This window comes from Macaca thibetana, chromosome X, assembly GCF_024542745.1.
Source record: "Macaca thibetana thibetana isolate TM-01 chromosome X, ASM2454274v1, whole genome shotgun sequence".
In the NCBI taxonomy this organism is placed as follows: domain Eukaryota; kingdom Metazoa; phylum Chordata; class Mammalia; order Primates; family Cercopithecidae; genus Macaca; species Macaca thibetana.
The window spans coordinates 115,043,048-115,068,608 of NC_065598.1; the positions used below are offsets into that span (position 1 = coordinate 115,043,048).

The 25,561-nt window shown below is 46.2% G+C and overlaps 4 protein-coding genes across 6 annotated transcripts in view; 1 reads left to right on the forward strand and 3 right to left on the reverse strand.

Moving 5' to 3' along the window:
• SEPTIN6 (septin 6) overlaps window positions 1–17,412 on the reverse strand; it is a 313,664-nt gene extending 296,252 nt beyond the window's left edge. The window contains exon 1 of the mRNA XM_050776104.1: window positions 17,409–17,412. The gene's annotated coding sequence lies outside the window, so the exon portion shown is untranslated. The remainder of the gene's footprint in view (window positions 1–17,408) is intronic.
• Window positions 1–25,561, reverse strand: part of RPL39 (ribosomal protein L39) — a 451,119-nt gene that overhangs the window by 119,020 nt on the left and 306,538 nt on the right. The window lies entirely within an intron of this gene.
• The window catches only part of UPF3B (UPF3B regulator of nonsense mediated mRNA decay), a 387,117-nt gene that overhangs the window by 64,711 nt on the left and 296,845 nt on the right, over window positions 1–25,561 (reverse strand). The window lies entirely within an intron of this gene.
• On the forward strand, window positions 1,883–24,976 carry AKAP14 (A-kinase anchoring protein 14). 2 transcript variants are annotated; one of them, XM_050776139.1, is made up of 7 exons: window positions 1,883–2,033; window positions 2,201–2,313; window positions 7,794–7,972; window positions 8,075–8,166; window positions 18,791–18,970; window positions 24,175–24,227; window positions 24,768–24,976. In XM_050776139.1, the coding sequence occupies exons 3-7, from the start codon at window positions 7,804–7,806 to the stop codon at window positions 24,865–24,867; spliced, it is 594 nt and encodes a 197-aa protein (XP_050632096.1). In that variant the 5' UTR covers window positions 1,883–2,033; window positions 2,201–2,313; window positions 7,794–7,803; the 3' UTR covers window positions 24,868–24,976. The 2 variants fall into 2 exon arrangements, with proteins under 2 accessions (XP_050632096.1, XP_050632097.1); XM_050776140.1 differs by lacking the exon at window positions 18,791–18,970 and having other exon boundaries at window positions 1,897–2,033.

Consider the following 25,561-nt stretch of genomic DNA (forward strand, 5'->3'; position numbering starts at 1 on the left):
GCAGTGAGCCGAGATAGTGCCACTGCACTCCAGCCTGGGCAACAAGAGCAAAACTCCATCTCAAAAAAAAAAAAAAAAAAAAAAAAAAAAAAAAAAAGAAAGGCTATCTAATCATTATAGAGCGAGATTATGATGTAGCAGGCATTGTTCTTGGTCTTCACGTGAATTATCTGGTTTGATCCCCATAAAACCCCTATTCTGTAGGCGTTGTTATTAACCCCATTTTATAGGCAAGGGAACTGAGAAAGAAAAATGTTAAATTGTAACTGAGTGTAAGCTGATAAGCACTATATCTCTTTCATCTTTGATTCATAAAAGACATCTTTGAAAGCTGTGAAAGGAAAATAAAAACTTGGGACCCCAATTCACTCTGCCAAAAGGAAAAAAAATTAAACTGAAAGCTGAGTCATGCAAGAAGCTGCCTTTCCTTTTGTTCCTGAGCAGACAGCTACAAATAACAGGTTAAATATCTTCACCTGTAGCTACTCTATGTTTATCTTATGTAAAGTGCTGATTTAATGAGCAGGAGAGGGATACGTAATTGATTCCCCTACCTGCTCTTTTTCTCTTGCAACATGTGGATTCAATAATGTGACCATACCTTCCCTCTCTTCCCTCAAGCTTGCATTTCCCCTTTATTATTATTTATTATTATTATTTTTTGAGACGGAGTCTCGCTCTAGTTGCCCAGGTTGGAGTGCAGTGGCGCGATCTCGGCTCACTGCAACCTCTGCCTCCCGTGTTCAAGCGATTCTCCTGCCTCAGCCTCCCGAGTAGCTGGGATTACAGGTGCCTGCCACCATGCCCAGCTAATTTTTGTATTTTTAGTAGAGACGGGGTTTCACCATATTGGCCAGGCTGGTCTCCAACTCCTGATCTCAAGTGATCTGCCTTGGTCTCCCAAAGTGCTGGGATTATAAGCGTGAGCCACTGCACCTGCCCTTGCATTTCTCCTTTAAATACTGAAGCCTGGGCTGGGCGTGGTGGCTCAGACCTGTAATCCCAGCACTTTGGGAGGCCGAGGCACATGGATCGCCTAAGGTCAGGAGTTCAAGACCAGCCTGACCAACATGGTGAAACCCCGTCTCTATTAAAAATACAAAATCTAGCTGGGCATGGTGGTGGGTGCCTGTAATCCCAGCTACTTGGGAGGCTGAGGCAGGAGAATCGCTTGAACCCGGGAGGCAGAGGTTGCAGTGAGCCGAGATCGCGCCACTGCACTCCAACCTGGGCAACAAGAGCGAGACTCCGTCTCAAAACAAACAAACAAAACCTGAAGCCTGGTCGGGTGAGGTGGCTCATGGCTGTAATCCCAGTACTTTGGGAGGCTGGAGCAGGAGAATAGCTTGAACCCAGGAGTTCGAGACCAGTCTGGGCAACAGAGTGAGACCTTGTCTCTATAAATAATTTAAAAATTGGCCAGGTGTGGTGGTGGCACACCTATAGTCCCAGTTACCTGGGAGGCTGAGGTGGGAGAATCACTTGAGCCCAGGCAGTCGAGGCTGGGGTGAGCCATGACTGTGCCACTGCATTTCAGCCTGGGTGACAGTGAGATCCTGTCTTTAAATAAACAAATAAATAAATAAATAAATACTGAAGCCCTCAAAGTCATCTTTGGAGAAAGGCACAGACCTGTCTCCCAGACACATCCTTAACCTTGGCAAAATAAACTGGTAAATTGAGACCTGTTTCAGACAACTTTTTGGTTTGCAAAGCAATGAAGTACACATGGGAAGTCCTAACCTCAGAATTTGGAAATGAAAAAGTAAAAGCTCAGCCAATGAAGTCAGACAGCTTTGGGTTTGAGTTTGGGACAGTACTTGCTGTGCCTCAGTCTGTTCAACTGTAATATGCAAATACTAATACTTACCTCATAATGCTATTGTGAGGAGTAAATGACTTCAGACACTGAAGGCTTAACACAGTGACTGGCATATCATAGGGATGCCCAATACATACCAGCTGTGAGGCTTATCATCACTGTTCTTCCTGGCATGGCCCTGCAAGCTCATCTTCAGCTGAAGAGAAGCTAGGTATAGCTACCACAGTTTGGTCCTATTATTGCGGTCAGACAGTTGCTGTGATTGGCTCTCCCCTCCTTCCCTCACCCCCTCCCATCTTACCCTCCGTTATTAACATAAGCAGTCAGAAACATGTAGGCTATGCTTCCCATTGGTTGAAATTGTTGTTTCCTTGGCAGCACTTGCAAACATTCCATCTGGCAATCTGAGAGAAGCTACTGAGAGAATCCTGAGACATCCCCAGCTACCTACCACTGCTCCTGTTCCAAGCAAAGAAGATCTGCTCACTCCGGTACTGGGGTTTCTCCGGGATGGGGGAGTCCACAGAAAGGACTTGCAGTGGTTCTCCCTATTCATCACCCAGATCCCAAACATTACCATTCCCCCTTCTCTTTCCACCCACCCTGCCTATTTGGCCTCTGAGAAGGGGAGGGGAGGACAGGGGAGGGAGGGGAGAGGGAGGGGGAGGGCAGGGGAGGGCAGGGGAGGAGAGGGGGGAGGGGGGGGGGGAGGGGAGGGGAGAGAGGAGGGGAGAGGAGGGGAGGGAAGGGAAGAAAAATAACTAAGAGAGGCCAGTGGGAGGGTGGCTTAAGAATGGTGTGTGCCCACAGATGTGTGAGGGTAAAAATTGAGCTTCTTCCTGGGCACTGCTCCCCATCTTCCCTCTCCTGTTGGAGCACGGGCTCCCCAGGGAAAGTCTTAAGGAGGTCCTTCCATGCATAAAGCACACACCCCATGTGCTTCGTGTTGGAGGTCACAGATTTGACTTCTCATCAATTTATCAATAGGCAATTTGCTGAAAGCAAAGTTACTGAATGTCCAAGTTACCAATTTTCTTTCCTTTCCTTTTTTTTTTTTGAGACAGAGCCTCCGCCCAGGCTGGAGTGCAGTGGCGCGATCTCAGCTCACTGCAAGCTCCACCTCCTGGGTTCACGCCATTCTGCTGCCTCAGCCTCCCGAGTAGCAGGGACTACAGGCATGTACCACCATGCCCAGCTAATTTTTGTATTTTTAGTAGAGACGGGGTTTTGCCATGTTGGCCAGGCTGGTTTCAAACTCCTGACCTCAGGTAATCCTCCCACATTGGCCTCCCAAAGTGCTGGGATTACAGGTGTGAGCCACCGCGCCCGGCCCCAAATGGACAATTTTCTTTCCTTCTTTCTTTCTTTTTCTTTCTTTCTTGAGGTGGAGTCTCGTTCTGTTGCCCAGGCTGGAGTGCAGTGGCGAGATCTCGGCTCACAGCAAACTCTGCCTCCCGGGTTCATGCCATTCTCCTGCCTCAGCCTCCCAAGTAGCTGGGACTACAGGTGCTCACCACCACGCCCAGCTAATTTTTTGTATTTTTAGTAGAGACGGGGTTTCACCATGTTAGCCAGGATGGTCTCGAGCTCCTGATCTCGTGATCCGCCCACCTTGGCCTCCCAAAGTGCTGGGATTACAGGTGTGACCCACCGCACCTGGCCATACCCGGCTAATTTTTTGTATTTTTAGTAGAGACGGAGCTTCTCCATGTTGATCAGGCTGGTCTTGAACTCCCGACCTCAGGTCATCCACCCACCTTGGCCTCCCAAAGTGCTGGGATTACGGGTGTGAGCCACTGCAGCCGGCGCAAATGGACAATTTTCTAAAGGATCAAGTTAATATATGGCTACCTTACCAAAGTCTATTGAAATTACCAATTTACCCAAAAACCTTTGTGCAGTTGTCTTTACAGAGTTTATAGCAGGTTGCTCTGGCCAAATTGGCATGGCCTAAGTAAGGGCTAGGGAGAGTCAGTTCTCTAGTGTTAAGGGTCTTTAGGCTCCTCACTGCCCACCCTTTAGCCTCTGGCTGCTCTGGAGTGGGCAGCCTGGAAATGCTCTGTGTCCTCCAGCAGATGATCCTGTCTACCTCCAGCTGCAGCAACAGGGAACTGGGGCAGAGGCAAACTGAGCTTAAAAATGCTAATATCAATCTGGGCAACATACTGAGAACTATAAAATAAATAGCCTGGTGTAGGCAGGACACGGTGGGAGGCTGAGGTGGGCAAATCACCCAAGGTCAGGGGTTCAAGACCAGCCTGGCCAATATGGTGAAACCCCATCTCTACTAAAAATACAGAAATTAGCTGGGCATATTTTTGTATTTACAACACGTGTATTTTGTATTTACCCACCTATAATCCCAGCTACTCAGGAGGCTGAGGCAGGAGAATCTCTTGAACCCAGGAGGCAGAGGTTGCAGTGAGCCGAGATTGTGTCACCGCACTCCAGTCTGGGTGACAGAGTAAGACTCTGTCTCAAAAGAAAAAAAAAATAGCCAGGTGTGGTGGTATAGGCCTTTAGTCCCAACTACTCAGGAGGCTGAGGTGGGAGGATCACTTGAGCCTAGGAAGTTGAGGCTGCAGCTACCTGTGATTGCACCACTGCACTCCAGCCCAGGTGACAGAGCAAGACCCTATCTCAAGAGAAAAAACAGGAAAAAAAAAAAAAAAAAAAAAAAAAAAAAAAAAGCTTAAATGAACAATGGCCAACATTATTTCAGGGATGTTCAAAGGCTGTCCCCATGGTTCTTGAACTGATGGCTGTGGGAGCCAGGTTGCCTTTTGTGGTATCTACTACCCCCTGGGACCAGTGATGATGTCAATAAAGGAAACAGAGTTGCCCTTTGTCCGGGCACAGTAGCTCACACCTGTAATCCCAGCACTTTGGGAGGCCGAGGCAGGTGGATCACCTGAAGTCAGGAGTTCAAGACCAGCCTGGCCAACATGGTGAAACCCCGTCTCTACTAAAAATACAAAAATTAGCCGGGCATGGTGGCGGACACCTATAATCCCAGCTACTCGGGAGGCTGAGGCAGGAGAATTGCTTGAACCTGGGAGGCAGAGGTTGCAGTGAGCCGAGATTTCGCCATTGCACTCCGGCCTGGGCAACAAGAGTGAAAACTCTGTCTCAAAAAAAAAAAAAACAAAGAAAAAGTTGCCTTTTGTGAAAGAGGCTCCCAGAGAGAGAGAGTGGGTCACTGGACTCTAGATGAAAATGTGAGAATAAGGTCGGGCGTGGTGGCTCACGCCTGTAATCACAGCACTTTGGGAGACTGAGGCGGGTGGATCAGGAGGTCAGGAGTTCAAGACCAGCCTGGCCAAGATGGTGAAACCCCATCTCTACTAAAAATACAAAAATCAGCTGGGCGTGGTGGCGGGCGCCTGTAATCCCAGCTACTCGGGAGGCTGAGGCAGGAGAATTGCTTGAACCCGGGAGGAAGAGGTTGCCACTGCCCTCCAGCCTGGGCGACAGAGCAAGACTCTGTCAAAAAAAAAAAGAAAAAAAGAAAGAAAGAAAGAAAGAAAGAAAGAGAAAGAAAGAAAGAGAAAGAAAGAAAGAAAGAAAGAAAGAAAGAAAGAAAGAAAATATGCAAATAGGGCCCTACTACTCTTTCTGAATCTTGGAGGGAGAAGAGCAGCACAGTTGAGAGCATGGGCTGTGGAGCCAGACAGTGTGGGTGTACAGCTCAGTTTCCTCATTTTTACATGGCAGCAATAGGCCCTCTATCTGTGACTCAGGGTTCCTGTAGGAAACTGTTGGTGTATTAAAATGAAGACAGCTGCAGAAGGGTTAAGTAAGGGAATATTTACAAAAGTGTGGCCAGAGTGCAGGGCAACAGAGGAAGGTGCAGCTCGCTGGGGCTAGTAACAGTGGGCCTAAAAGGTTGAGGGGAGAGAATGCTTACCCTTACCACACTTAGAAGCTGGGAGAGCGCTGCCCTGAAAGACACTGGGGACTTCATGCAGCCAGCCATCAGCCAACTTGCAGGGGGAAAACCACCAGGAACATATATTTTGACTTCCTGATCTCCTTATTGTGTGGAACCCCCTAGAAGCCAGAGGGCACCATTTATGGGTGCAGTCAGGTTAGTTTTCCAGGGCAGGAAACGGGGAGATGCAAGGACAGTGGATTTGGAAGGGCAAATGGAAGGTGCCCAGCGCACTCTTTCATAGGGCTGTGATGACAGTTAAATGAAACATAGCACATTAAACACCCCCAAATTGGGAGCTGTTATTTATAGAAAAATAGCTCCCTTTGGAGAGAGATATCCACTTTCACGTAGCCCTTCCACCCAATGGAAGGATTGCTTGCAACATACTTATTTTTTATTTTTTGAGACAGAGTCTCGCTCTGTCACCCAGGCTGGAGTGCAGTGGCACGATCTCGGCTCACCACAACCTCTGCCTCCCGGGTTCAAGTGATTCTCCTGCCTCAGCCTCCTGAGTAGCTGGGATTACAGGTGTCCACCACCATGCCTGGCTAATTTTTGTATTTTTAGTAGAGATGGGGTTTCACCATGTTGGCCAGGTGGGTCTTGAACTCCTGACCTCAGGTGATCCGCCTGCCTCGGCCTCCCAAAGTGCTGGGATTACAGGCATGAGCCACTACACCTGGCCCAGGCCAATTTTTGTATTTTTAGTAGAGATGGGGTTTCACCATGTTGGCCAGGTGGGTCTTGAAATCCTGACCTCAGGTGATCCGCCTGCCTCGGCCTCCCAAATTGCTGGGATTACAGGCATGTGCCACCGTGCCTGGCCATATTTTTAATTTTTTCTGAGACAGGGTCTCTCTCTGTCACCCAGACTGGAGTTCAATGGTGAGATCACAGCTCCCTGCAGCCTCAACCTCCCAGGCTCAAGTGATTCTCCCACATCAGCCTTGTGAGTAGAAAGCTGGGACTACAGGCACACATCACCATGCCTGGCTAATTTTTTAAACTTTTGTAGAGATGGGGCCTTGGTATGTTGTCCAGGCTGATCTCAATCTCCTGCACTTAAACAATCCTCCCACTTTGGCCTCCCAAAGTGTTGGGATTACAGGCTTGAGCCACTGTACCCGGCCACCTGTAAGGAATTTAAAGCTGTGCTGGAAATAAGCAATTTTTTAATAAGGAAAAAGACTTAAACAGTAGCAAGAAAAGAAAGGATTTAAGACTCAAGGGAAAAGATGTAAAAAAAATTGAAAATGAGCAAAGACTTCTAGCTCTGTGATGGACCCATGTTTACAGCCCTAGGAACACAAAATTTCACATTGTCAATACACGTTAAAGGCATCTGGAAGATTATAGCTATCATTTATGATAAAAATCTTACTAGAACAGGAACAGACGAATGTTTTCTTGATGTGATACATCTCAAACCATAAACCAGCATCATACTAATGGTGGAACAACAGAAAGCAAGGCCATTAAAGTCAGATACAATAGGAGGATGCTCATTATTTCAACTTTCTTTGTTTTTGTTTTTTTTTTTGAGATGGAGTTTCGCTCTGTCGCCCAGGCTGGAGTGCAGTAGCTCGCTGCAAGCTCCGCCTCCCGGGTTTACGCCATTCTCCTGCCTCAGCCTCCCGAGTAGCTGGGATTACAGGCACCCGCCACCACGCCCGGTTAATTTTGTATTTTTAGTAGAGACCAGGTTTCACTATGTTGGTCAGACTGGTCTTGAACTCCCAACCTCAGGTGATCCACCCGCCTTGGGCTCCCAAAGTGCTGGGGTTATAGGCGTGAGCCACCGTGTCGGGCCTCATTATGGTTTTGAGAATGTGAGAATCCTTGGTTTTCAGGAAAAGTAGATCTCAGCAGCCAGGCACAGGTCTGACTCCTACCCTTAAACCCCCAATCCCCTCCCTAGAGGCAATTACTGCTTACTGTCTCTTGTGATTCTTCAAGAGATGATCTGTACTTATATGAGTGCATTCACATGTGTGTACACACACATGCACGCAGTGAGTAACTTCTTTTCTTCCCCAGGAAAAAGCAAATGAGTGAGACTCAAAATTCAACAAGTCAGAAAGCAATGGATGAGGATAACAAAGCCGCAAGCCAAACAATGCCGAATACACAAGATAAGGACTACGAGGATAAATTGACTCAAGTAGCTCTAGCTTTGGTTGAGGATGTCATCAATTATGCTGTTAAGATTGTGGAAGGTAGAAATCCTGTTTGTTTGGATGCCTAAATAACTGTCTCATATAGCACCATACTACGGGGCAACTAACAAATTCACACCTTTTTTTTTTTTTTTTTTGCAGAGGAGCAAAACCCTTTGAAAAACATCAAGTGGATGACTCACGGTGAATTCACTGTGGAAAAGGGTCGTAAACAAATTGACGAATATTTTTCGGTAAGTTAGGCCGACCACTCCAGCATGGTACACCAGTGTGAAGAACAATAAAGAGACTCTCAGCAGATCAAAAGTTTGAAGTCTGGAAAATCTAGGAGATGGTATCAAAGGGGGTGACTAGAATAAGTAAACATCGTCTCTATCTCAGTTCCAAAATCAAGGTGGGATAGCCTTTGAAGGTGAAATGCACAATCACAATCATTTTCCCTGTGTCTGTATCATTCTAACCTTACATTTCCCTGGGAAAATCTGCTCTTCCTACTTAAGTAATTTGTCCATGCTAGTGCATTAAATGGGGGCCTAGTGGCCTAAGGGAGATGCTCATCCAAAATAGGAGTTCTCCACCACCATTATTTTATTTTTTTTTAGAGACAGGGTCTCACTCTGTCACCGAGGCTGTAGTGCAGGGGCTCGATCCTAGCTCACTGCAGCTTTGAACTCCTGGGCTCAAGCAATCTTCCCACCTCAGCCTTCCGAGTAGATAGGCGTGTGTCACCACACCTGGCTAATTTTTAATTTTTTGTAGAGACAGGGTCTCGCTATGTTGCCCAGGCTGGCCTCAAACTCCTGGCCTCAAGGGATCCTCCTGCCTTGGCTTCCCAAAGTGCTGAGATTACAGGTGTGAGCCATTGCACCTGGCCTCCACCACCAACTTTAGAATGCTCCTGTTAACAGAGGGCATGCAGATGGATCAAAAGACTTTTTAATTTGGCTTTGGAATATATTGCCTGCATAGTAAGATGTACAATCCCATGAATTCCTTTGTTTTTCTGCCTGTGTCTGACTCTGACTTCTTTGTGTGGCTCATCCTGGCAGCTTTGCTGAGAAGGCCCTGGATTACTTTGCGTAACTGGTGAGTGAATAAAGGAGAATGGCTTAGGCCAGGTGCAGTGGTTCACATCTGTAATCCCAGCACTTTGGAAGACCAAGACGGGAGAATCAATCACTTGAGGCTAAGAGTTTGAGACAGCCTGGGCAACATAGTGGGACTCCATCTCTATAAAACTAAAAAATTAGGCCGGGCGTAGTGACTCATGCCTGTAAGCCTGACACTTTGGGAGGCTGAGGCAGGCAGATCACAAGGTCAGGAGTTCAAGTCCAGCCTGGCCAATATGGTGAAACCCCGTCTCTATTAAAAATACAAAAATTAGCTGGGCATGGTGGTGGGTGCCTGTAATCCCAGCTATTTGGGAGGCTGAGGCAGGAGAATCGTTTGAACCCAGGAGGCAGAGGTTGCAGTGAGCCGAGATTACACCACTGCACTCTCCATCCTGGGCAACAGAGCAAGACTCCGTCTCAAAAAAAAAAAAAAAAAAAAAAATTAGCCAGGCGTGGTAGTATGCACCTATAGTTCTAGCTACTCAGGAGGCTGAGGTGGGAGGATCACTTGAGCCCAGGAGGTCGAGGCTGCAGTAAGCTGTGTTGCGCCACTGCAGTCATCCTGAGTGACAGAGTAAGACCCTGTCTCAGAAAAAAAAAAAAAGAAAGAAAGAATGGCTTGAAATCCTTCTCATTGTGCTTCTATGGAACAGAGACCAGTTGAAATTGGTGGAGGCGAACTCCTCTACCCCTGGGAAAAGTTCCAGCTGTCTCTGTTCCCCAGGCCAGCCCCTCAAAGCCTACAGCCCTCAGGGCAGTTTCCCAGGCCTTAGGAAGGCCTGGTCAGGTGTGAAGGAGGAAAAGTCAGGGATTTCTGGCTCCACTCCCTCTATGCTCCAGCGGACACCACTCACCGTTCTCATTAGGAGGGGTATCTTGAGCATAGTGAAGATGAATGGTGCAAGTTATTCTTGAGCCTTCCTGCTGTGGAGCACATCTCCATTTGGGGTTGGGCAAAGGCCCCCGCCTACTGCACTCAGGGTTCCTGAATCAAACTAGAATGGAACACATAGCAAGTAGGAAAAATTTCCCTTGCAAATCCCATTGGTCATTCTGAGTAAAAGGCAAAATTAAGTCGTGACAATGGTCTATCAGGCCCAATATGATCTGAGTTCCCTTTCCCCTTCCAACTTATGGTTCAGCTCCCATCACTCCTTCCCCACTCTCACCTTCTTCCCTCGGCCACACTTGCCTCCTTGCTGTTCCTCGACTGCCAGGCATGTTCCCCTGTCAGGACCCTTGCTCTTGCTGTTCCTTCTGTCTGGAACCCTCTCCCCTAAGATATATACTCATGGCTCACTGCTTTACCTCCCTTCAGATCTTTGTTAAAAAATATCACCTGCTCATTGAGGCTTTTCTTGGCCACTTCATCTAAAATCACAACCCTCTCCACTTCTCTGACTCATTTTCCCTCCGCACTTCTTTCTGCCTAAGATACTAGAGTCTATTTACTTGTACTACTGCCTGTCTTCCACCACCAGACCATATGGTCTATGAGGGCAGGTTTCTGTTCACTGCTCTGTTCCCAGCCCCTAGCAATGTCAGGTACACAGATGCTCAATAACTCTGTGTTGAATACATGAAGGGATTTATTATCGCATTACCATATTTCTTCACAGATGAAGAGCCAGGTCAAAGGATTTGTCTTACCTATTTTGTAGGGCTGTTGTGAGGATAGAGACAATTAAAAAGTAAATGACTGAAAAGCTAAATATGTTATATTAGCTCATGATGTAAAATCGCCCTGTTCCCAGCCCCACTAATGCAGCATGCCTGGCATTTCTTTCTTTTTTTTTTTTTTTTTTGAGATGGAGTCGTACTCTGTCACCCAGACTGGAGTGCAGTGGCGCGATCTTGGCTCACTGCACTCTCTGCCTCCTAGGTTCAAGTGATTCTCCTATCTCGGCCTCCCGGGTAGCTGGGACTACAGGCGCGTGCCACCACGCTGGGTAATATTTTGTATTTTTAGTAGAGACGGGGTTTCACCGTGTTAGCCAGGATGGTCTCGATCTCCTGACCTCGTGATCCACCTGCCTCAGCCTTCCAAAGTGCTAGAATTACAGGCATAAGCCACCGCACCCAGCCCTTTTTTTTTTTGAGACGGAGTTTCACTCTTGTCACCCAGGCTGGAGTGTAATGGTGCGATCTCGGCCTACTACAACCTCCACCTCCTGGGTTCAGGTGATTCTCCTGCCTCAGCCTCCCGAGTAGCTGGAATTACAGGCACCTGCCACCATGCCAGGCTAATTTATTTTTTATTTTTAGTAGAGACAGGGCTTCACCATGTTGGCCAGGCTGGTCTTGAACTCCTGACCTCAGGTGATCCACCCACCTCAGCCTCCCAAAGTGTTGGGATTACAGGCGTGAGCCACCGCACCCGGCCAAAGTGTGAGGCATTTCTGATAGAGAGCTTTCTCAAGCTTATTGCCAACTTCCCAGGGTCCACTACACATCAGGGGATGGTAAATTAAGAGTTGCCATTTACTGAGTACTGCTATATGTTAAGCACTGCAGTGCACATCATCATGCATTATCTCATTTAATCCTCACAACAAAACTGTGTGTGGGTATATCAGTGTACCCATTTAAAAGATGAGAACTTTGCACAAATTGCCCAACCTCTCTCTGATTGAGCAGCAAAATGAAGTTATGATCACATGTCTGTCTGATGTACTTTTTTTTTTTTTTTTTTGTGAGACAGAGCGTTTCTCTGTCACCCAGGGCTACAGTGTAGTGGCTCCATCTTGGCTCACTGCAACCTCTGCCTCCTGGGTTCAAGGGATTCTCCTGCCGCAGGCTCCCGAGTAGCTGGGACTACAGGTGCCTGCCACCATGCCTGGCTAATTTCTGCATTTTTAGTAGAGATGGGGTTTCACCATGTTGGCCAATCTGGTCTTGAACTCCTGACCTCAAGTGATCCGCACACCTCGGCTTCCCAAAGTACTGGGATTACAAGCATGAGCCACCGCGCCCGGCCTGATATATTCTTTTAAAAAAATATTTATTTATTGAGACAGAGTCTTGCTCTGTCGCCCAAGCTGGAGTGCAGTGGCACAATCTCGGCTCACTGCAGCCTCAAACCCCTGGGGATCAAGTGATCCTCCTGCCTCAGCCTCCTGAGTAGCTAGGACTATGGGTACATAGCACCATGGCTGAGTAAATTTTTTAGTTTTTTGTAGAGATGAGGTTTCACTTTGTTGCTCAGACTGGTCTTGAACTCCTGGCCTCAAGTGGTCCTCCTGCCTCGGCCTCCTAAAGTGCTGGGATTACTGCCAGTCACTGGCAGTGGCCACTGCACCCGGTGTGAGCCACTGCACCCAGCCAGTTCTATCTGATATATTCTTTCCACCATAGTAGGAAAAGTACTTTTTTTTTCTTATTTGTTTTTTCTCATCAGCTTCTACTGACCCAGGAAAAGTACTTTGGATGACAAAAATAATGCAGACTTTTATTATTATTTAAAAATACAAATTCAAATGATTTTAAGATACTACAATGTGAATATGAATAATTAAACCTGGTATCAGAAGGCTGGTACAGGCTGGGCGCGGTAGCTCACGCCTGTAATCCCAGCACTTTGGGAGGCCGAGGCAGGCGGATCACTTGAGGTCTGGAGTTTGAGACCAGCCTGGTCAACATGGTGAAACCCTGTCTCTACAAAAATACAAAAAAATTAACTGGGTGTGGTGGTATGCACCTGTAATCCCAGATGCTTGGGAGGCTGAGGCAGGAGAATCACTTGAACCTGGGAGGCGGATGTTGCAGTGAGCTGAGATCGCGCCTCTGCACTCCAGCCTGGGTAACAGAGTAAGACTCCATTGGAGAAAAAAAAAAAAAAAAGAAGAAGGATGGTATAGTTGTGGGGAGGGAACACTTACACATTGCCAATGGCCAAGTTGGTTCATTCTCTTCAGGAACACAGTCTGGCAACAGGAATATACAAATGGGTTCCTTATAAAAGAAAAATCAGAGAATGCCCATCACCTCACACAATTAAAATTACTTTTATAATAAAAAAAATCACTATAAAAAATGCCCAGTGGAAAAAAATGCCCAGTGATCAAAAAGATACAAATTAGAAAATGAAATTACCCATAATACCCATTTCTATTACCCCAAAGGTGACTTACCATGGATAACAGTTTTGTGCAGACTTTTTTTTTTCATTGTTTTTTGCCTTGTGCATATACTTCCATGTGTCTGTTGATTTTGAGTGTCCAGTAGTATGTAGCTGGCTAAGCCATCCATGATCGAGTAGTACAGTGAGATACTGTTTCCTAGAAGTGAGTATATGAAGCAGTATTATGTAAAAATCACAAAACACACTCACTGCTGCTACATAAAAGTCTGCTGCCTGCACACGGGTAAAAATGGGAGGAGATTCTCCTGATGAAAATAGTTAAATTTAATGTCATGTGTAAGACTGCCTTCATTCACAAAAGGGGGGGAAAATCCACTAAGAGCCAAGCTGAGAAGAAGAGACTCTTAGAACTGAGGCTTCTGGTGGGGTAGAGAAAGCACTGAGCACGCTGCTCAGGAGTCCTGGGTACCAGTCCCAGTTTATTGTGTTAGACTGTCCCTACCCACTTCTAGGCCCTGGTATCCTCATCCGCAAAGTGAAGGGCTGCATTAGATTATCTCTAGGGACCAATTCAATGTTATAAAGTCTGTGATTGTGTGACAGATTAAACATTAGGGCTAGAAAAGTATATTGAGTAATATAGAACAGCTGGAAAAAAAAAAAAAAAAGGCATGCTCTGGCTGGGTGCAGTGGCTCATGCCTGTAATCCCATAACTTTGGAAGGCTGATGCAGGTGGATCACCTGTGGTCTGGAGTTCATGACCAGCCTGGCCAACATGGTGAAACCCCACCTCTACTAAAAATACAAAAATTAGCCAAATGTGGTGGTACACACTTGTAATCCCAGCTACTCAAGAGGCTGAGGCAGAAGAATCACTTGAACCCAGGAGGTGGAGGTTGCAGTGAGCTGAGATCACGCCACTGTACTCCAGCCTGGATGACAGAGCGAGACTTCATCTAGAAAAAAAAAAAAAGGGGGGGGCGGGCTCCAATGAGCCATAAGAGGTTGACTGTTGGGCCCCTTCATTAAAAGGAATAATGAAGGGCTAGGCGTGGTGGCTCATGCCTATAATCCCAGCACTTTGGGAGGCCGAGGCATGCGGATTACCTGAGGTCAGGAGTTCGAGACCAGCCTGAATCTCTAGTAAAAATACAAAAATTAGCTGGGCGTGGTGGTGAGCAACTGTAATCCCAGCTACTCGGGAGGCTGAGGAAGGAGAATCGCTTGAACCCAGGAGGCGGAGGTTGCAGTGTGCTGAGATCACATCATTGCACTCCAGCCTGGAAGACAGACAGACTCTGTCTCAAAAAAAAAAAAAAAAAAAAAAAAAAAAAAAGGAAGGAATAATGACTTTGGGAGGCCGAGGCCAGTGGATCACTTGAGCCCAGGAGTTCGAGACCAGCCTGGGCAATATAGGGAGACCCCCATCTCTACAAAAAATACAAAAATTAGCCAGGTGTGGTGGTGCATGCCTGTATGTAGTCTCAGTTACTTGGGAGGCTGGGGTGGGAGGATCACTTAAACCTGGGGAGGTTGCAATGAGCCATGATCGTGCCACTGCACTCCAGTCTAGGTGACAGGGTAAGACCCTGTCTCAGAAAAAAGGAATAATGATGCATGAAAGAATACACAGCTCCTGATCTCAAGGAATCTCGAGTTCAGTGCTCCTCTCTGGACAGAAACAGCCAATTGGGTACAAGTTTGAAATAAGCTGAGGCAAAAGGCCAGCCTACATTTTTTTTAAAGGAGGGCCTGAAATCTTTTTGATGTCTCCTCCTGTACTCCCTCTCCACATTATTGGGATTTGTTAGACTCTCCCAATTCCTTCCTTCTGTAAGCCTTCATCTTAATTCAGGCTATTCTTGGATTCAGAAGCTTCTGGTGCCCCGAGAGCCAGCCCAAGGAGGTTCAGTTGAATTGAATTTGTTGAATACCTGTGAAATCCAAGGCCCTGTGCCAGGAATCAGGGATGCATTTTGACTTCTGTGGGCCCTAGGCACTCTTCCCTTTGTAGGCCCCTTTCTCCCTCAAAATATGGAAAAACTCAAGACAGCACTGGTATAAAGATGAATATAATCATGACCCTAAAATTCATATTTTCTGCTTCTTTTTTTTGAGACAGAGTTTTGCTCTTGTTGCCCAGGCTGGTGTGCAATGGTGCGATCTCGGTTCACCACAATCTCCACCTCCCGGGTTCAAACGATTCTCCTGCCTCAGCCTCCCGAGTAGCTGGGATTACAGGCATGTGCCACCACACTGGGCTAATTTTGTATTTTTAGTAGAGACTGGGTTTCTCCACGTTGGTCAGGCTGGTCTCGAACTCCCGACCTCAGGTGATTCGCCCTCCTCGGCCTCCCAAAGTGCTGGGATTACAGGCGTGAGCCACTGTGCCCGGCCTTTTTCTTCTAATTTTAAAAGAAATGAACACATTTTTTTGTGGGCCCTAGGTATTGAGCCTACTATGCCTTACAGGTAAGTCAGCCCTGTTAGAAATGTTTTAATATTGGCCGGGAACGGTGGCTCACGCCTGTAATGCCAGCACTTTGGGAGGCCGAGGTGGGCAGATCACTTGAGGTCAGGAGTTCAAGACCAGCCTGACCAACATGGTGAAACCCTGTCTCTACTAAAAATACAAAAATTAGCTGGGTATGCTGGTGGGTGCCTGTAATCCCAGCTACTCAGGGAGGCTGAGGCAGGAGAATTGCTTGAACTTGGAAGGCAAAGGTTGCAGTGAGCCGAGATGGTGCCATTGCAGTCCAGCCTGGGTGACAGAGTGAGACTCCGTCTCAAAACAAAAGAAAAGAAAATTTTTAATATGGAGACTACAACGCAGACAGTTCCTTATGGCTGTACTATGGGGGGGAAGTCTCAAGTGCCATAAGAGAGGCAGAAAACAAGTTCCACCAGCGTTCAAAGGGAAAGGGTGTGAAGTCACATCTGGTTGGAAGAGGGATCAGAAAGACTTCTTGGAGGTGGTAGTTTTGAAAACAGAATTTATCAAGTAGGTGATAGAGAGAAGCTTCTCAAGAAATTACAACAGCCAGATCAAAAGCATGGTGTAAACATGGGGAATAGTGCTAGTTATAGTTTGATGGGAATATGAGCATTTTGTTGAGAAAAGTGTGACATGAAACTGTTTTTTGTTGTTTTTTTTTTTTTTGAGACAAGGAGTTGCCCAGCCTGGAGTGCAGTGGCACAATCATAGCTCACTGCAGTCTCAAATTCCTGGGCTCAAGTGATCTTCCTGCCTCAGCCTCCCAAAGTGCTGGGATTACATTATGCCTGGCCATTGTGGGAGGTCTTAAATGACACAGTGAAACATTTTCATTTTGTTTGGCAGGCAATGGGGAGCTGCGGGAGGTTGCTTTTTTTTTTTTTTTTTTTTTTTTTTTTTTCTGAGTTGGAGTTTTGCTCTTGTCGCCCAGGCCAAAGTGCAATGGTGTGATCTCAGCTCGCTGCAACCTCTGCCTCCTGGGTTCAAGGGATTCTCATGCCTCAGCCTCTGAGAATGTAGAGAAGTAGCTGGGACTACAGGCCCCCACCACCACGCCTGGCTCATTTTTGCATTGTCAGTAGAGACAGGGTTTCACCGTGTTGGCCAGGCTGGTCTCGAACTCCTAACCTTAGGTGATCTGCCTGCCTCAGCCTCCCAAAGTGCTGGGATTACAGGCATGAGCCACCAAGCTTGCGCCCAGCCCAGGGAGGTTTTTGAGCCGAGCATATATGACTGAAGCTGTGCTTAAGGAAAGTAACTCTGGCTTCATTGTGGGTGGGGGATTGGAGAAGTGAGGTTGAGGACAACAGAGTCTAGATAGGTTATTGCCTAAGTCCAGGTGAGAAACACTAAGAGCTGAAGTAGAGCAGTGGCAGTGGGACTGGAGAAGAATGGATAGATTTGAGACATATTTCAGGTAGTATAGATATGATTGAAGGTTAATAAAAAATAGATGAATTAATTAAGGAAGGAAGGAATGAAGAACTGAATGAATGCTACTTTTTTTTTTTTTTTGAGACGGAATTTCACTCTTGTTGCCCAGGCTGGAGTGCAATGGCATGATCTTGGCTCACCGCAACCTCCTGACCTCAAGTGATCCGCTCACCTCGGCCTCCCAAAGTGCTGGCATTACAGGCATGAGTCACTGTGCCCAGCCTAAATGCTACATTCAATAATGTAGTTAACTTTAGTTGTGTACAGTTGGCTCTCCATATCTGCAGGGGAATACGTTTTTGGATCCCCCCATGCATATCAAAATCCACATGTGCTCAAGTCCCTTAGTCGGTCCCCCATCCATGGATTTAACCAACTGTGGATCGAAAAGTTTGGCCCTATGTATTAGAATCCGCAGCGGTGGGACTGTATTCCCATCTCAACTCCAAGAATAGGCCCAAAGGAGACATCCCAAGGAATACTTTGTTTCTCAACTCTCATCACTGCGAAGATTTGTGCCTTGAAATGGGGAAGCGCCCAGCAGTGGTGGCTCATGTCTGTAATCCCAGCACTCTGGTAGGCTGAGGCAGGCGGATTGCTCGAGCCCAGGAGTTCAAGGCCAGCCTGGACAACATAGCAAGACCTGGTCTCTAAAATAAATAAATACATAAAATAAAATTTTAAAAAGAAAAGGGGGAAGCTTCTCTAAGTGTGCAAACAAGGAATCCCTCCTTTCTGTAGGATGTGGATTATTCTATTGCCTCCCTGAACTTACTTTATATACCACCTATGGCTACAATTAAGTGAGTTGGATTTTCACAAATGGCTAAAGTCAGCCTCGTTACTTTCCAGTCACACATTTAGGTCTCCTGGGGTGAGCAGAACAAGTGTTCTAATCACTTTCTAATTATTTTCCAATTAATTGAACCTGCCTCCTGTAAGGGGGTCTGAAGCAACATCTGTGTGTATGTACACTTAGACATCGAAGTGTGTGTCCTTGCTGGAGTGGTGGCTCATGCCTGTAATCCCAGCATTTTGGGAGGCCAAGGCAGGTGGAAGACTTGAACTCAGGAGTTTGAGACCAGCCTGGGCAACATGGCGAAACCCCATCTCTATCAAAAATACAAAAATTAGCTGGGCATGGTGGCGCATGCCTGTCATCCCAGTTACTCGGGAGGCTGAGGCAGGAGAATCGCTTGAACCCAGGAGGCAGAGGTTGCAATGAGCCGAGATCATGCCACTGCCCTCTAGCCTGGTCAACAGAGACTCCATCTCCTAAAAAAAAAAAAAAAAAGGAGCAGACTCCAGAACAGAGCTGTAACCCCAATTGTTATATGCCACACTTATCCTTTATTTTTATTTATTCGTTTTTTTAGGGATAGGGTCTTGCTCTGTCACCCAGACTGGAGTGTAGTGGTGCAATCACAGCTCACTGCAGCCTCAAACTCCTGGACTCGGGTAATCCTATTGCCTCAGCCTCCCCAGTAGCTGGGATTAAGGTTGCGTACCACCATGCCTGGCTAATTTTTAAATTTGTTTTGTAGAGATAGGGTCTTGCTACATTGCCCGGGCTGGTCTGGAACTCCTGGCCTCAAGTAATCCTCCTGCCTCGGCCTCCCAAAGTGCTGGGATTAAAGGCATGAGCCACTGCACCCAGCCATGCTGCATTTATCTACAGGACTTGAACAGAAGGCTTTTCTTTTTCTGTGTGCTTTTTCTTTTTTCTATGAAACAGAAGTGTGTTTCTAAAAAATGCTGGGCACACGGCGTAGAGTTTATAGAGAGGAAAGACTTAATTCACAGCTTCCTATACATCTACTATGTACACTGGAGTATCTCAACTGCTGGGCTACCTGTAGCACGAATCTCTGCTGGTACCTACTTCACCATGAAGGTCTCCAAAACCAAACCGCCGGTAAGTTCTTCTTTTTCTCCCTTCAGTGAGGCTTCAGTGAGAATGGAAACTTCTCTTGTCAAGGTCATCAACAACCCCATTTTTGCAAAATTTAATAGTCATACTTCTGTCCTTATCTCACTGGCCTATGCACAGCACTTGCCATAGCTGATCACTCCCCGCTCCATGAAACTTTCCATTTGGCTTCTAGAACAACATACTTTCCTGATTTTCCTCCTGCCTCACTGACCATTCCTTCACAGTCTGCCTCTACTGGTAGTTTCCCTGCCTCATACCAACCTCTTCATGTTGGAATGTCCTGAAACTCAGACCTTGGACCTCTTCTCTATACTCTGTTCTGTGGTTATCTCATCCAGTCTCATAGCTTTAAATGCCACCTAGAGCTTATGATCCCCAAATTTGTATCTCTAGCACAGACCCGTCCCACGTGAATGTTTAATAAACATCTAATGTATTGCATGTAAAACTGAACTTCTGATTTTCCCTTCCAAGCCTATCTAGTTGCAGTCTTCATCTTAGTTAATGGCCAAAATCCTTGATGTCATCCTTGACTCTTCTCTCATATCCCTCATCTAATCTATTAGGAAATCCTATTGGCTCTACTTTCAAAAATATATCCAGAATCCAACAATTTTTTTTTTTTTTTTGAGATAGAGTTTCACTCTTATTGCCCAGGCTGGAGTGCAGTGGTGCAATCTTGGCTCACTGCAACCTCCACCTCCTGGGTTCAAGTGATTCTCCTGTCTCAACCTCCCAAGTAGCTGGGATGACAGTCGTGCACCACAATGCCTGGCTAATTTCTGTATTTTTAGTAGAGATGGGTTTTCACCATGTTGGCCAGGCTGGTCTCGAACTCCTGATCTCAAGTGATCCACCCACCTCGGCCTCCCAAAGTGCTGGGATTACAGGCGTGAGCCACCGCGCCTGGCCCCCTAACTATTTCTTACTACTCCACTCCTATCATTCTGGTCCAAGACACCATCCTCTCTCACCAAGATTATGTCAGTAGCCTCCTAATCAGTCTCTCTGCTTCCACCCTTGCCCTCATCATGTCTCTTTTCAATGTTGCAGCCAGCCTGAGTGAGTCTTGTAAAGCAAATTTTTTTCTTTTTCCTTTTTCTTTTTAAGAGATGGTATCTTGCTTTGTTACCCAGGCTGGTCTTGAATTCCTGGCCTCAGGCTATCCTGCCTCAGCCTCTCAAAGTGCTGGACTTACAGGTGTGAACCACCGGCCCAGCTGTAAAACAAATTTGTCACTTTTGTGTTTAAAATTTTCCAAAAGTGCTTCTCAAACTTCTCTCTCTTTTTTTTTTTTTTAAAGACAGAGTCGCTCTGTCATCCAGGTTGTAGAGTGGTACAATCAGAGCTCACTGAAGCCTTGACATCCCAGGCTCAAGTGATCCTCCCACATCAGCCTTCCTTGTAGCTGGGACTACAGGTGCACACCACCATGCCCAGCAAACTTTGTGCTGGGATTACAGGCATGAGACACCACACCTGGCTGTAAAACAAATTTCTGTCATTCCTGTTTTATCTACATCTGTCTGTCTGTCTGTCTGTCTGTCTGTCTGTCTGTCTATCTATCTATCTATCTATCTATCTATCTATCTATCTATCTATCTACTTATTGAGACAGGGTCTCACTTTCTCACCCTGGCTGGTGGGCAGTGGCATGATCAGGGTTCACTGCAGCCTCTACTTCCTGATCTATCTATCTATCTATCTATCTATCTATCTATCTATCTATCTATCTACTTATTGAGACAGGGTCTCACTTTCTCACCCTGGCTGGTGGGCAGTGGCATGATCAGGGTTCACTGCAGCCTCTACTTCCTGGGCTCAAGCGATCCTCCTGCCTCAGCCCCTCAAGTAGCTGGGACTACAGGCATGCACCACCACGCCTGGCTTTTTTTTTTTTAGTTTTCGTAGAGACAAGGTCTTGCTGTGTTGCACAGGCTGGTCTTGAACTCCTGAGCTCAAGTGATCCACCTGGCTCAGCCTCCCAAAGTGTTGGGATTACAGGTGTGAGCCACCACACCTGGCCCATTCCTCTGTTTAAAACTTTCCAACTGCAGGCGCGGTGGCTCATGCTTGTAATCCCAGCACTTGGGGAGGCTGACGCGGGCGGATCACGAGGTCAGGAGTTCGAGACCAGCCTGACCAACATGGGGAAACCCCATCTCTACTAAAAATACAAAAATTAGCCAGGCATGGTGGCGCATGCCTGTAATCCCAGCTACTCAGGAGGCTGAGGCAGCAGAATTGCTTGAACCCAAAAGGCGGAGGTCGCAGTGAGCTGAGATTGCACCACTGCACTCCAGCCTGGGCGAGAGAGCGAGACTCCGTCTCCAAGGGGAAAAAAAAAAAAAACAAAAAAAACAACTTTCCAAAAGTGCTTCTCAAAATTTAAAGTGCTGGCAGGGCATGGTAGCTCATGTGTGTAATCCCAGCACTCTGGGAGGCCAAGGTGGACAGATCAACTTGAGGTCAGGAGTTCAAGACCAGCCTGGCCAACATGGTGAAACCTCGTCTCTACTAAAAATACAAAAATTAGGCCGGGCGCAGTGGCTCACACCTGTAATCCCAGCACTTTGGGAGGCTGAGGCGGGTGGATCACCTGAGGTCGGGAGTTTCAGACCAGCCTGACCAACACGGAGAAACCCCATCACTACTAAAAGTACAAACTTAGCCAGGCATGGTGGCTCACACCTGTAATCCCAACAACTTGGGAGGCTAAGGCAGGAGAATCGCTTGAACCCAGGAGGCGGAGGTTGTGGTGAGCCGAGATCGCACCATTGCCCTCCAGCCTGTGCACCAAGAGTGAAACACCATTTCAAAAAAAAAAGAAAAGAAAAACACAAAAATATAGCCGGGCCTGGTGGCTCATGCCTGTAGTCCCAGCTACTTGGGAGGCTGAGGCAGGAGAATGGCTTGAACCCAGGAGGTGGAGGTTGCAGTGACTGAGCTGGTGCCATTGCACTCCAACGTGGGTGACAGAGTGAGACTCTGTCTCAAAAAAAAAAAAAAAAAAAAAAAAAAGAAAGAAGGAAATTAATTCAAAGTTTGTACAAATTACTTAGGGATCTTGTTAAAATGAAGATTCTGATTCAGCAGGTCTGGGGTAGGGCTTGAGATTGTTTTTTGCTTTTGTTTTTGTTTTTAGATGGAGCCTCGTTCTGTCTCCTAGGCTGGAGTGCAGAACTAACAAGCTGGCAGGCCATGCTGAGGCTGCAGGCCTAGAGACCAGCTTTCAGTAGTAAGGGCCTACAAGGCCTTGTGTGATCTGGTCCCTTGTTACTTATGCTTTCCCACTACTCCTTCCCTCTCACTGTGCTCTGGCCATTCTGATCTTGCTTCTCCTCAAATAAGTCAGGTATAGTCCTGCCTCAGGGCCTTTGCACTTGCTGTTTCTTTTGACGAGAACACTCTCCCCAGGCATGTGAATTGCCTGCTCCCTCACCTCCTCTTTCACTCACTTTCCTATGCTTTTTCTCCATAGCACTTACCACCTTTTCATATTCTATATAATTGTTTTTTGCTTTTGTTTTTGTGTTTAGATGGAGTCTCGTTCTGTCTCCTAGGCTGGAGTGTAGTGGCGTGATCTTGGCTCACTGCAACTTCTGCTTCCTGCGTTCGAGTGATTCTCCTGCCTCAGCCTCCTGGGTAGCTGGGACTACAGGCATATGCCACCAAAACCAGCTAATTTGTGTATTTTTAGTAGAGATGGGGTATCGCCATGTTGGCCAGGCTGGTCTCGAACTCCTGACCTCAGGTGATTTGCCTGCCTCGGCCTCCCAAAGTGCTGGGATTATAGGCATGAGCCACCACACCCAGCCCTATAATTGTTTGATTATTGTCTATTCCCTCCACCAGAATGTAAGCTCCATGAAGGCTGGGATTTTTGTCTTCCTGTAAAACAAGGCCTGGCAAATAGTAGGCACTCAATAAATACTTGAGAGAATGATTGCTGGTATCCACTAGGTAGACCATGAATAAGAAATATGTTAACTTGATAGCTGGTGTGAAAAGAGCCAAAATAACATCCATGAATCTAGGGGAATGGTCATCAGAGGAGCAGGGCTGGTACCAAGCATGCCTGAAACACAACAGACATAAACATTTTATTTCCTCTTTGCCTTCCCATCCTTTCCCAAAAGTTATTTGCACCTTGGCCTGATGTTAAGGCTTTGTATATGACCACAGTCAGTGAGCCATCTATGTCCTATATGCATCCTATCCTAGTAGAAACGCCTATTCAGAGCGTTTGGAACCTGCGGTAACCTAAAGAGGTGCGGTATGTGGAGATCTTACTTCTGGTCATATATCCCTCTACCAGCTGTCTTGCTAACTGGCCAGGTCAGAGGTCAGGAAGTGAGATTGGTGGAAGGGAACAAGACTACACCAGAGACCACACAAAGAGAGGTCTTGGGAGAATGGCTCTTGCTCAAAATTCCAAGTATAATTTTGGAGGCAAGGATGGGAGGGACTACTGAGATAATAGTACAACCTACATGATTATGCTGCTTTAAAAATGTTTCAAACCTTTTCATCTATATTAATTCATTCTCACGCCATTCCTAAGAGGTAGAGATTGTCAGTTGAGTAAAGTGGAGCATGTAAAGAAGGTTAATGACTTACACTCCTATTAATGAGGAGCACAAGCCTGTCCCAACTTATTTCCAATTTATGTAAAGATTCTTAAGGTATTTGTTGTCAAAAAGATATTTTGGGGAACAGAGGTTTAAAGTGACAAAAAACTATCACCTATAGAATCCCAATTCATAAGCAAGATGAATTCTAGAAATTCAAGAGTATGCATATGGGCAAGTGTAGGGAAGGAATTAAGAGTTGGTATGATTGGGCTGGGCGCGGTGGCTTATGCCTGTAATCCCAGCAGTTTGGGAGGCTGAGGCAGGCGCATCACCTGAGGTCAGGAATTCGAGACCAGCCTGGGTAACAAGGTAAAACTCTGGCTCTACTAAAAATAAAAAAATTAACTGGGCATGGTGGTGGGCACCTACGAACCCAGCTACTCGGGAGGCTGAGGCAGGAGAATCACTTGAACCTAGGAGGCGGAGGTTGCAATGAGCTGAGATCATGCCACTGCACTTACGCCTTGGAGACAGAGCAAGACTCCGTCTCGAAAAAAGCAAAAAGAGTTGGTATGACTGGTCTGTGCTAACAGTTGTCCTTCTCTTTTTTAGGATGCACCCATTGGTGTTTTTTATGTAGGTGACCACCAAGCATTAGTTCACAGGTAATGAACATTTGGAGGTTTGTTTTAAAAGGATGGGAGAAAGGTCATTACACTCCAGGAATCCATCAGTTGCACAACAACAGATAGTTCATGTAATGGTCACTTTTCTTCTTTGGACCACCAACCCCATTAGAATGGGCTGAAATTGTTCTGGAAAATTATTTTTCTTAGTGTCTGGTTTTTCATTCATTATAAGCTTGAGGATTAGTTGCTGCAGTGGGGTGGGGACAAAGTGGGTCATATCTATTGTTTCTATGGAAAATTTCAATATCACATAAAATTAACTTATGTATAATAATTCCTTTTATAGCAGCTCTCTTAAAGTATCTTTACATATAAGCTCATTAATCCTTTCATTGACTGGGCTTAAGAAACAGTAAAGGATATAGAGAACCCTAGCTACCTCCCCTCCCCCGCCAATAAAAGAGGCTTCTTGCTTACTAAGAATATAAAAGAGTAAACAGGAAATCCCCTTTGTTTGATTTTAAAAGCTTTTGATTTAAAAATACTTTAAAAGTGTTTGTTTTTCTTCCTCTGTAGACCAGGAATGGTTCGCTTTCGAGAAAACTGGCAGAAGAATCTTACTGATGCCAAATACAGTTTCATGGAGTCGTTCTCCTTCTTATTCAATCGTGTCTGATTCTTACAGGATGTCTTAGGATTGTTTTTCTCATCAGGATATATTAAAAATACAATACAGCACATCAAACCACAGAATATTTATTAAGTAATAAACTTGTGGCACACAATCCAGCTGTATTTTTTTGCATTCATTCATTTTCCATTCTGCAACCTCTATCACATTAGCAGAATAACCAGTAAGTTGTTTTCTATTTTCTAAAATATTTTTTTCCATCACTATATGCATCACTTCTGAGTCTTACAGGTATAGAGCTGAGTTTAGAGAGTTGCTAAAATTCACCTATTGGACCAAACTAAGGTTGGTCCTTGGCTGTTTGTTCCCCATCTGAGCCTAAGTCTCGAGCTCAGACACATCTCTTTATGGACACAACTGGGGAACAACAAAATGGCAACAGTTCTACAGCTCATAATATAACCAGTCTGAAAGGGTTCCCCTACTCACAGACTCCTTCATTTACTGGGAGTTAAGCCTCACTGCTAAATAATTTATTTTGAAACTGGAAAACCGGGCATGCTGCCTTCCACAATACACCACTATACTCATGATGGCAGGAGGGTGGCTTGGGGACTAGGGGCAATGACACGGGAAGGATTCAGTCATTGCCCTTACTTATCTTTGATCTTCTTCCCATCCTCACACTGAATAATCACTTGTTCCTACCTTCCCTGTGAACCTCTCTTGCCTGGCTGCA